Source organism: Bos indicus, chromosome 15 (assembly GCF_029378745.1).
Source record: "Bos indicus isolate NIAB-ARS_2022 breed Sahiwal x Tharparkar chromosome 15, NIAB-ARS_B.indTharparkar_mat_pri_1.0, whole genome shotgun sequence".
NCBI lineage: Eukaryota > Metazoa > Chordata > Mammalia > Artiodactyla > Bovidae > Bos > Bos indicus.
Window position 1 is genome coordinate 7,258,603 of NC_091774.1, and position 12,320 is coordinate 7,270,922.

At 39.1% G+C, this 12,320-nt stretch overlaps 1 protein-coding gene across 4 annotated transcripts in view; it reads right to left on the minus strand.

Moving 5' to 3' along the window:
- The window catches only part of CEP126 (centrosomal protein 126), a 139,250-nt gene extending 133,237 nt beyond the window's left edge, over positions 1-6,013 (minus strand). For 3 of the 4 annotated variants that reach the window (XM_070803324.1, XM_070803325.1, XM_070803323.1), the window contains exon 1: positions 5,622-6,011. In XM_070803324.1, coding sequence (XP_070659425.1) covers positions 5,622-5,749 — 128 coding nt within the window. In that variant the 5' untranslated portion in view covers positions 5,750-6,011. Of the gene's footprint in view, positions 1-5,621 lie in introns of all 4 variants that reach the window. The other variant, XM_070803326.1, reaches the window with a different exon arrangement.
- Positions 6,014-12,320: the final 6,307 nt, after the last annotated feature.

Consider the following 12,320-nt stretch of genomic DNA (forward strand, 5'->3'; position numbering starts at 1 on the left):
TTGCGACCCCATGAATCGCAGCATGCCAGGCCTCCAGATGTACATAAGATTGTATTGAGGTTATATATTGAGAGCATGCCTAGTTGTCTTTTTAGAATAAACTATGTTTAAACCACTCCTCCCCCCAAATAAAGATTTGAAATTCTCTTTAAGAGGTCTATTTAATCAAAATTTTTATAAGATATAAATATTAGTGATAAAACAACATATTAAATAATAAGTTAAGCAGTACATAATTTGTTAATTCAAAATGTCTTAATTTTAGGATCCTACAGTGTTTCAGTATCAACATAGTAAAAAAAAAAAACTATCCAATACTATATATTTCAAACCAATCACATTTATTTGAATGTTTTAGTCATTTGAAACTTTGCAAATGGGCACTTTCAATTATGTTGCTATTTATCTATTTTTATGCCATTGGCCATTAATAATTTATTATAAAATTTTGTACCTCACCATAAACAAATACATGCACTTGCATACATGATATTTTTATTTAATGTTTCTTTTGAAGGATTTATAAAATTGAAACAAAAAAAAAAAAAGGAAGGAATCTGGTTCATTGTTAGCATGGAAAAAGCTAAAGATTTAGCTTCTTCTTCCAATAGAGTAATTTATTAGAAGGAGTCAGACTTCAACAAGATGGCTAACTGCTAAGTCACAACATCTCAGTGGAGGAAAGTGCAACTTCCTTTCAGGGTACCCAAGATCAACACTGTTGGGTGGGAGCAAAGGGAGAAGTTGCTTCGGTTCAGGTGAGAAATATGAAGGAGTGTGATGCACGTGGAAACAGTTGTGTTCAAGGTTTTAACATGCTTGCAGTCTCAGCACAGTAACATAAAGAAAATCACAAATGTAATGTTTGTAATAATGTTCTGACAACTATATGTTAGATTTAATTAAATCTCTCTCTACATATATATATATGGCTAATATATATATATATAATATTGCCTGCTGAGTTATAAAAAATGCTTTGCCTTTGCATCTCTTCAGAGTATGGTATTCAAATTTAAAAAATATTAGATGGCTGGTTAAACTTTTATTTTCATACAAGCTGTACTGTAAAGGTAAGATACTTCCATAAAAACCATAATTAAATACTTGTTCAAAGAAAGGTTATATATTTATATAAAAAAAAAAACCCAACAACAAAACCAAGAAAATTATAGGTTGTAGTATTGGCTAAGTAATACATAATGATTGTAACTTAAAAGCATAGCCTAATATACCCCACCTCATCCTCTCCCAATATAGTCTTTTTCTAATTGTAGCTCATTTAGGTTTTTTCAAATATTGTACCACCACTAATAACTATGAATCATATAACCAATACTCTTGTCAAATTATTAGAGCTATCCTGATTCTTTTTCTTTTCTGTACCTTCTTCTACAGCCTTGACTGTGATGCTCTAAATCCCTTGCCCAGACCAATTCAGTAGTCTTCTAACTCATCATACTACTCCTAAACTTGTCATCCTCCATTTGAACGTCCACAAAATCAGCTAAACACAAATCTCACTATGTCTCTCATTCTTTGCTGTTCTCTAAAATCTCCCTGTTACTTTCATGATAACATCAGAATATAAGGCATCCTATAATCTGGTCTGTTTTTTCATCTTCATTTTTCAACACTTCCCTACATGACTCCTAGCTCAGTCACACTATCATACCAAGATACTTATTAACAGAACAAGCTATGACATAGTATGCCATTATATTTTGGTACATGCTGGCTAACTCTACCCATCCTTTCAGGGACACCTCAAACAGTTCTTACCCTATGAAGCTTTTTCTAACCCTCACTGGATGATATGACACTCTCATGGGTACATCATGTGTATCTCCTCTACATTTCTATAAAATATAATATGCCTGGCATGGTGCTTAGAATATGGTAATGGCATAATAAAAGCTTGCTGAACGATTTCCTTGGAGAAAATTCTCAGCAGATAAACTAAGACAAAAGGTATACATATCTTTATAGCTTTCAGTGTCTCACAGACAAATTGATTTCCAAAAGGGTTATATAAATTTACATGTCATTAGAAATATATGAATATGAGTTAAAACCTCATGAGTATAAGGTAGTACTTTTAAAAAAAGAAAGACCATGTGGAAAGTCAGGTTATAGTATGTATGCATTAGCAAAACAGAAAAATTGTCTTATTTGATACTAATTTTATTTTCCTCTTTGGTGGATTGTTAGTTCAGAGTCACTGGTCATTTACCTATTGAGAACTTCATTTAAAAAATCAATTTCAGTAAATTCTATATAGAATAGTATAAATATTAACCTTCTATCATAATTACAAGTATTTCCTCCAGATAATTCATTTTATTTAATTATACAATTTCCCCTTACACTAAAGTTTTAAATTAACAAGTTATCTTTGAAATATTTTTCATTTGAAATTGGTTCTTGCTTTTCAAAAGGTAAAGTTATTATACCTTCAAGTTATGAAAAATGTGAAAATCTATTTTCTGTCAGTTTTTCTTTACAATTTTGTATTTATTTTTTATGAACCTCCCAGTAGCTCAGATGATAAAGAATCTTCCTGCAATGCAGGAGACCTGGGTTTGATCCCTGGGTAGGCAAGATCCCCTGGAGAAAGACATGGCAACCCACTCCAGTATTCTTGCCTGGAGAATTCCATGGACTGAGAAGCCTGACAGACTACAGTCCATGCCTTTTTTTTTTTTTTTTAAATCAGTTCAAGTATATTTTGGAATGAAGTATAAAGTGTAACTCAAGGTAGAGACAGTGAATTTAGACTACTCTTTTTTAGTGGTTTGAATAATGAGACAGGAGATATTAAAACAGTTCTTATGATCAAAAGGTTTGATTTTCAGTTTTAAGGATAGCCAAGACTAGAGGGTGTTTATAGGCTTTAGGGAAAGAAGGCTATTAGAGAAGAGTTGGAAGTAAATTGTAATAGAGAGTTAGGATAATTTACAATCCAGGGTTACTGAAAAGAGAGGTGATGAAAAAAAGGACATAAGTGAATGGATTCACCTTCTACAGTAAAAGTGATATATATCCTATCAGTGAGCCTGGATAAAAAGATAGGGTAGGGGACTGAGGTTGGTGATGGGAGTAGGATGGTTTGTGTTGTTTGTTGGGAGGGACTTGAGGGAGTTTATGCATCCATTCTCTTATGAAATAGTAAGACAGGGTATTAAGAATGAGGGAAGGTGATCAAGAGCTGGCACAGAAGTTAATTTAAAAGGAACAAGACAGAATTCCGTTCTTGTTCTGGTGAAGCTGAGAACAATCAAAGCACAGCAATCTTGTGACTTTTCTCTGACAGATTTTTTATTATTGAGTGAAGGAGCAGAAATATAGGGTGGTAATAGTTACTGGATGGTTGAGAAAGAAGAACAGGAGTACAAAGAACCAAGGATGTTGTTGAGAGAATATGTGTAGATAATTAAAAACAGGGTTAAACTGGGTAGGGAATAAAGAGAGGCAAGGTGGGTGCTAGGATAAAACGGAAGGGGAAAAGACTGGAGATACTTGTGAGAAAAAAGAGGCATAGTGTGAAGGGGACATGAGAGACCTTCCCTCCTTTTTTTGAAAACAAATTTTATTCTATTTCCTTTTGAATTGTTTTAAGAAATTGAAATTATAGAACTTCATCTAATTTTAATTAGATAAACTTCATGAAGTTTTGTTCTTCCATAGCCTTTAGAGTTAGGAAATTCCAACTTAAGTAGAGAAATATAGCCTCTGAGTACTGAATTCATATTTAGAAGTCACATGTAGAAATTTTACCAAGCCACTTCTTATTTTAAGTCTACAGTTCATTTTTTAAAATTTAGTTATTAATAAATTTGCACACCTACTCTGTACCAGGTATCCAATATGAAACATTACAGACACTGAGAATGTACAATATGACACAAGTGTTTAAGTGTTTCTCCACCTAGTAACAATGATATTCTTGATTTACTAGCAAATATATATGTATAAACTAGGAAAAAATGTATATTATATATAATACATATAGATGCATATACACACACACACACACACTAGCAAAAGTTGTTGGATTTTAGCAAAGGCTCAGGGTATCTATTGAAATGATTATTTACAACTTTCTTAATTTTAACTATATATTTAGTATTTAAGTATATTTTTAGTAATACATTTCTTTATAGGAAACCAACATTATAATTCTGGAATTATATCTATTTGGTTTTGTTCATTTGAGGTACTGCCAAATTTATTTCACAACTATTTCCTTTGTTGTATCAACATTCATACCTTAAAAATTTAAAAATATTAAGTCTATGATCATTTCACTAATGAAAATGATGGAAAGATACACCTTGTCAATGAGCCACTTACAGTGCTTCCCTATTTTCTGATTTACAGATAAATCAGGGTCAGTGTAATAGGAGTTCAGGGTTCAATGAAACACAGTGTCAAGGGGGCAGAATCAAATACATACTGAAAGCAATCCGGTTTATTTCAGATTGCACCTTGAGTCAGGATAGTTTTGAGGAGCAGCAAGGGCAAAAGCCAAAGTGAATGGAGTTAATAATGAATAGATGAAAAGAATCAGAAGCTGTCATTGCAGGTTAGCATTCTGAAAAGTCGACTAAAGCAAGAAAAGATGGGATAAAAGCTTGAGGAAGCATGATCAGAAGAGGGATATTTACCATTATTTAAATAGCTTTGTATGTACCTGTCTTCCTCAGCACCTAGCCAAAAAAGGAAGCACTAAATGAAAATTGCTTGTTTACTTGCTTTTAAAAGTGCAACTCCCAGAACCCGGAGACAATAAGAATGGGAATTAATTTGAAAAGCAGAGACTCTCTGACAAGAATGAAGATGATTACATAGCATCATCACTACCAACCAAGTCCTTTGAGAATACAAAGGTTACACTCTAATTATCATAACATTCTCTGAAGGAATAAACATGGTTTACATATTCTGAAAACAGAACTGTTTAACACTTTCAATTTTCTACAATGCAACCAATAATAATGTCAAAGGTGGGCTAGACCAATTTTTAGGTAGGGACAAGTCAGTGATAAACCAGTGTGAAGGCTCCAGGTCCTTTGCTTCTCATTTTGTCTGTTGTCTCTCTGACAACAGACTGGACAGAGGATGGAAAACAAAACAAATTAACCAACTATGTTAGGCTTTAGCAGCTCTGTAAAATAAAGGAAGTGTTAGGTTAACTCTTAAGACGGACTATTTCAGGAGACCAAAACATTTTATTTACTTGCGGCATTCTTTTCTCCAAGCAGCATGAATTATCAGGAGATGGATAATATGAAGTAAAGAACATAATGGCCTAACTCTACAAGAAAACAATCCCCAGAGAACACGTTTACCTATTTCAAAACTGATTAAAAAAAAAAAAAAAATTACCGCAAAGTTGAAAACGGGGGAGATAACAAGGCGGCCGCGAAAGTGGTCCTAGAATAGAAGATGTTATTTCACGTTTAAGGGGAGCAGCGACAGTTGCCGAAGCAAATACCCGCATTAAGATGACTGGCTGGTTTCTCTCATCTAGCATCTGTGATAATGGGAACAGAACAGAAAAAAGATGGGGCTCCCCACTTCCAACACCGCCACCCAGGCAACCACGACTGGAAGGATACAGGTAGGCGCCAGGTCGGTGACGCCCGCCGCTCAAGCGAGGGCTGACGGGGGCTTTGACTTGGGTGTCCGGGGATTCAGCGCCCAGTCCTGCGACCGCGCTCCGGGCTCCAGGCCTCCTGGTCAGCATCCTTCACCTCAGCGCCGCCTCCCGGCTAGCCCCCAGAGCCGCCCTCATGGCAGCACCCGCTGCCTCCTCCGGCCCTCCCAGCACTCCGTCTCTCAAGCCTCGCGTCACTGAGGCGGGAAAGTTGGCCGCCGCAGCTCCGGTTCCCGCACAGCGGCGCTCTGGGCTGTGGTGTCGACGGCAGCTGCCGCAGCGGCGACCTTGCCTGGAAACGGCAGAGGTGGCGACGCCGCCGCCATGTTGACAAGCAACCGACGCCGCGTCCTTCGCGACGGCGACCAGGGTGTGGGGGCGGGGCCCTGGAGACAGCCAATAGGAGGCGCGGACCCCTCCCCGTGCCCCGCCTCCCGCCCCCCGCTCCAACCCCCGAGTTGCCCGCGGGCGGCGGCCAGGAAGCTTGCATCCTCGGGGACTCGAGTCCTCTCAGGAGGGCGTGCTGACTTGTGCCTCGGAACCTGACTCCGTTCCACCTCGCTTTTATGAGGCTGTTTTAGTGGGGGTACTAAGAGTGATGAAAGACAGTGAGATGCAAAAATCCCCAGATATTGGCAAAAGCCACCGTGGGGATTTGAAATGATTTCCTCGGAGGTAATTCAGGGTAGGATTTGTTGTTTAACTACCGAGTGCTGTTGTGTGATTGAAGTTCTGTCTTTCTGGAGCATCACTGTTCCCAATCACCATCTCTTTTAAAAAGCTTTGGGAGTGGAAATTTCCTCTCTCTGCATTCCATCACTCCCTCCCTGATGCTTCTGCCATTCCGTCTGCAAGTCGTCTTCCTTGCCATTTCCCTACTTATAAGGTCTGCATTTCAAAGACTTTTAATGGTGCCAGCCTTGTTGCCAGATTCTGGAAATAGACCATCAAGCATCGGCGGCCAGGAAAGTAGTGCAGATTTAATTTAGTAATCTCCTGGGAAGACATGCCAAAAGAGATCATCATATTGAAACTGTTTCAGGAGGTATGGAAAATTGAATGGATTTTTGAGCCATCAGTTCAGAAGTTTTGCAAGTAAAACATTTGAAAAAAGGCTGAAACTTTTTGTTGGAGTTCATTGTAAAAACACATGTGAGTTCTGAGTATATTTCAGTGTTTTTTTTTTTTTTTTCTTTGTGTGTGGAAAAACCTCCCATATTGGAAGCAGAATGTACAAACCAAATGAAAATTACTCACCGAGCATTCAAATGCCTATGTCTTTGTGAATCAATTTGTTCATTTTTAGAGTTCAAAATAATAAACTTTTCCAGTTGAAGCTATTTGAAACAGAGTTTTTGCAAAGTTGGATGCAATGATTCAAACTGGAATGTGTTCTGATTAAAACTGCCACAACAAATCGAGTTTTGACTTAAAACACAAAGCACGTAAGCCCCCTTCAGGACCATGCCAAGAGGATACAATATGTAATCGTGGCAAAGAAAGCCTAACTGTGTACACTAGGAGGATTAGCTATCTTTGCAAATTTTTAACTGACTTAGTCACAGGAATTTACATTGATTCTATTCCCACTGGCTATCATCACAAGTCTGTTCTCTAGAGCCAATTTGAGAGAGAGTAAGCAATGTAGGGGAGTCTTCCCCTGTGGTTCAGTGGTAAAGAATCCACCTGGAATGCGGGAGCCTTAGGAGATGTGGGTTCAATCCCTGGGTAGGGAAGATCCCCTGGAGGAGGGCATGCAACCCACTCCAGTATTCTTGCCTGGGAAATCTCATGGACAGAGGAGCCTGGTGAGCTACAGCCCATAGGGTAGCAAAGAGTCAGACACAACTGGAGTGACTTAGCATGCAAGTAATGTAGGTCAGTAAAGTGCAAATAAAAGTGAATGCTTGCTGTTTGAAGTATTTGGGCATGGTTAGCCTTCCTGATCCAGTACTCTTGCCTGGAAAATCCCATGGACGGAGGAGCCTAGTAGGCTGCAGTCCATGGGGCGTCTAAGAGTCAGACACGACTGAGCAACTTCACTTTCACTTTTCACTTTCACGCATTGGAGAAGGAAATGGCAACCCACTCCAGTGTTCTTGCCTGGAGAATCCCAAGGACGGGGGAGCCTGGTGGGCTGCCGTCTATGAGGCTGTACAGAGTCGGACACGACTGAAGCGACTTAGCAGCAGTAGCAGCAGCAGCCTTCCTGAAAGTCTAGTTTTTGCTATATTATTAGTTTTGTATGTCATGACTTCTAGGCACCTTATTGTTTTGTCACATGGTGTATTAGCATTAAGAAGCATAATTTGGTTTCTTAGTTTCCTACAAATGCTTGCCCATATAATCATTCTTCATTCAAATGTTGCTTTACAATGATAAAGAAGGAAAGAAATTTTAAACACAATGTTACCAATTTTTAAAAAAATTACAGGATTTTTTGATCTTTAAATTATTCCCTTCTTCAAAATGTTAAGCAGGCTTTTCACGTTTTAAGTAGTACAGTCCTTTATTAAGTTGCATAGATTCTAGAAAAACCTTTAAGATTAAATATTTGGATAGTAGATAATTTGAAGCATTTATAAGCTTTATCTTTTGGCAGGAAGGATAAGTATGATTTAAGCAATATTAATCTACTTCTGCTTTATTGACTATGCCAAAGCCTTTGATTGTGTGGATCACAACAAACTGTGGAAAATTCTGTAAGAGGTGGGAATACCAGACCACCTGACCTGCCTCGTGAGAAATCTGTATGCAGGTCAGAAAGCAACAGTGAGAACTGGCCATGGAACAACAGACTGGTTCCAAATAGGAAAAGGAGTATGTGAAGGCTGTATATTGACACCCTGCTTATTTAACTTATATGCAGAGTACATCATGAGAAATGCTGGGCTGGGTGAAGCACAAGCTGGGATCAAGATTACTGGGAGAAATATCAATAACTTCAGATATGCAGATGATACCTTATGGCAGAAAGTGAAGAACTAAAGAGCCTCTTGATAAAAGTGAAAGAGGAGAATGAAAAAGCTGGCTTAAAACTCAACATTCAGAAAACTTAGATCATTGCATCTGGTCCCATCACTTTATGGCAAATAGATGGAGAAACAGTGGAAATAGTGTCAGACTTTATCTTTTTGGGCTCCAAAATCACTGCAGATGGTGACTGCAGCCAAGAAATAAAAAGACACTTGCTCCTTGGAAGAAAAGTTATGACCAACCTAGACAGCATATTGAAAAGCAGAGATGTTACTTTGCTAACGAAAGTCCATCTAGTCAGGGCTATGGTTTTTCCAGTAGTCATGTATGGATGTGAGTTCAGTTCAGTTCAGTTCAGTTGCTCAGTTGTGTCAGACTCTTTGCGAGCCCCATGAATCACAGCATGCCAGGCCTCCATGTCCATCATCATCTCCCGGAGTTCACTCAAACTCATGTCCATCGAGTCAGTGATGCCATCCAGCCATCTCATCCTCTGTCGTCCCCTTCTCCTCCTGCCCCCAATCCCTCCCAGCATCAGAGTCTTTTCCAATGAGTCAACTCTTCGCATGAGGTGGCCAAAGTACTGGAGTTTCAGCTTTAGCATCAGTCCTTCCAATGAACACCCAGGACTGATCTCCTTTAGGATGGACTGGTTGGATCTCCTTGTAGTCCAAGGGACTTTCAAGACTCTTCTCCAACACCACAGTTCAAAAGCGTCAATTCTTCGGCGCTCAGCTTTCTTCACAGTCCAACTCTCACATCTGTACATGACCACTGGGAAAACCATAGCCTTGACTAGACGGACCTCTGTTGGCAAAGTAATGTCTCTGCTTTTGAATATGCTATCTAGGTTGGTCATAACTTTCCTTTCCAGGAGTAAGCGTCTTTTAATTTTATGGCTGCAATCACTGTCTGCAGTGATTTTGGAGCCCAAATAAATAAAGTCTGACACTATTTCCACTTTTTCCCCATCTATTTCCCATGAAGTGATGGGACCAGATGCCATGATCTTAGTTTTCTGAATGTTGAGCTTTAAGCCAGCTTTTTCATTCTCCTCTTTCACTTTCAACAAGAGGCTTCTCAGTTCTTCTTCACTTTCTGCCATAAGGGTGGTGTCTTCTGCATATCTGAGGTTATTGATATTTCTCCCGGCAGTCTTGATTCTAGCTTGTGTTTCTTCCAGCCCAGCGTTTCTCATGATGTACTCTGCATATAAGTTAAATAAGCAGGGTGTCAATATACAGCCTTCACATACTCCTTTTCCTATTTGGAACCAGTCTGTTGTTCCATGGCAAGTTCTCACTGTTGCTTCCTGACCTGCATATAGATTTCTCACGAGGCAGGTCAGGTGGTCTGGTATTCCCATCTCTTTCAGAATTTTCCAGTTTGTTGTGATCCACACAATCAAAGGCTTTGGCATAGTCAATAAAGCAGAAGTAGATGTTTTTCTGGAACTCTCTTGCTTTTCCATGATCCAGCAGATGTTGGCAATTTGATCTCTGGTTCCTCTGCCTTTTCTAAATCCAGCTTGAACAATGGAAGTTTATGGTTCATGTACTTTTGAAGCCTTGCTTGGAGAATTTTGAGCATTACTTTACTAGCGTGTGAGATGAGTGCAATTGTGCAGTAGTTTGAGCATTCTTTGGCATTGCCTTTCTTTGGGATTGGAATGAAAACTGACCTTTTCCAGTCCTGTGGCCACTGCTGAGTTTTCCAAATTTGCTGGCATATTGAATGCAGCACTTTCATAGCATCATCTTTCAGGATTTGAAATAGCTCAACTGGAATTCCATCACCTCCACTAGCTTTGTTTGTAGTGATGCTTTCTAAGGCCCACTTGACTTCACACTCCAGGATGTCTGGCTCTGGGTGATCAGACCATCCTGATTATTTGGGTCATGAAGCTCTTTTTTGTACAGTTCTTCTCTGTAGTCTTGCCACCTCTTCTTAATATCTTCTGCTTCTGTTAGGTTCCTACCATTTCTGTCCTTTATGGAGCCAGTCTTTGCATGAAATGTTCCCTTGGTATCTCTAATTTTCTTGAAGAGATCTCTAGTCTTTCCCATTCTGTGTTTTCCTCTATTTCTTTGCATTGATCACTGAGGAAGGCTTTCTTATCTCTCCTTGCTATTCTTTGGAACTCTGCATTCAGATGCTTATATCTTTCCTCTTCTCCTTTGCTTTTCGCTCCTCTTCTTTTCACAGCTATTTGTAAGGCCTCCCCAGACAGCCATTTTGCTTTTTTGCATTTCTTTTCCATGGGGATGGTCTTGATCCCTGTCTCCTGTACAATGTCACGAATCTCTGACCATAGTTCATCAGGCATTCTGTCTATCAGATCTAGTCCCTTAAATCTATTTCTTACTTCCACTGTATAATCATAAGGGATTTGATTTAGGTCATACCTGAATGGCCTAGTGGTTTTCCCCACTTTCTACAATTTAAGTCTGAATTTGGCAATAAGGAGTTCATGATGAGCCACAGTCGGCTCCGGTCTTGTTTTTGCTGATTTATAGAGCCTCTCCATCTTTGGCTGTAAAGAATGTAATCAGTCTGATTTCGGTGTTGACCATCTGGTGATGTCCATGTGTATGTTGGACCTTTATAGATATGAAGCTGAGCACGGAAGAATTGATGGCTTTGAACTGTGGTGTTGGAGAAGACTCTTGAGAGTCCCTTGGACTGCAAGGAGATCCAACTAGTCCATCCTAAGGGAAATCAATCATGAATGTTCATTGGAAGGAATGATGTTGAAGCTGAAACTCCAATCCTTTGGCCACCTGATCCGAAGAACTGACTTACCAGAAACGACCCTGATGCTGGAAAGATTGAAGGCGGGAGGAGACGGGTATGACAGAGAACGAAATGGTTGAACGGCAAAACTGACTCGATGGACATGAGTTTGAGTAAACTCTGGGAGTTGGTGATGGACAGGGAGGCCTGGCGTGTTGCAGCCCATGGAGTTGCAAAGAGTCTGACACAACTGAGCTACTGAACTGAATGAAAAGGAAAAATCTCTATATTTTGTTAAAAGAGATAAATGAATTAAATATAATGATTAGTTTTTCACATTAAAAGCCATAAAGTAATCCATTCTTTTATTAAGAAAATAAATATTGACCAGTTACTATGTGCCAAGTACTCTCTAGTGGTGGGATACAGCAGTAAGCGAAACTTCAAAGTCCCTGTGCTCTTTAAGCTTGTATTTATTTTTCTTTCTTACTAGAATATGTTAGGCAATGAAAAGTACTATGAGGAAAAATGGAGTAGTGTAGAGAGATAGAGAACTGATGTCAGCTCTATTTTAGATAGTGTGCTCAGGAAAAGCCTCCCAAAATGGGAAATTTGGGAAGAGGTCTGAATGAAGAAAGAATGTTGCCACTCAACTATATGGATGAAGGTTGTTATTCAGAAGCAGTGGGGGCTTTAAGTACAATAGGCTCTGAGGGCAGAATTTTAGTTGATATATTCAAGGAACAACAAGGAGACCACTGTATCCAGAACAGAGTGAGGTAGGGGAAGTGTCCTAGGACATAAAATTAAAGCAGTGTATGGGGGATGTCCTTCCAATATGGTGGTGACTTATGTAATACATAAGGAATTAATATAAAATCAAACTTCCAATGGAGGGAAAGCCATTGGAAAATTTTGAGTAGGAGAGTAAGACCTAATTTAATCTTTCAAA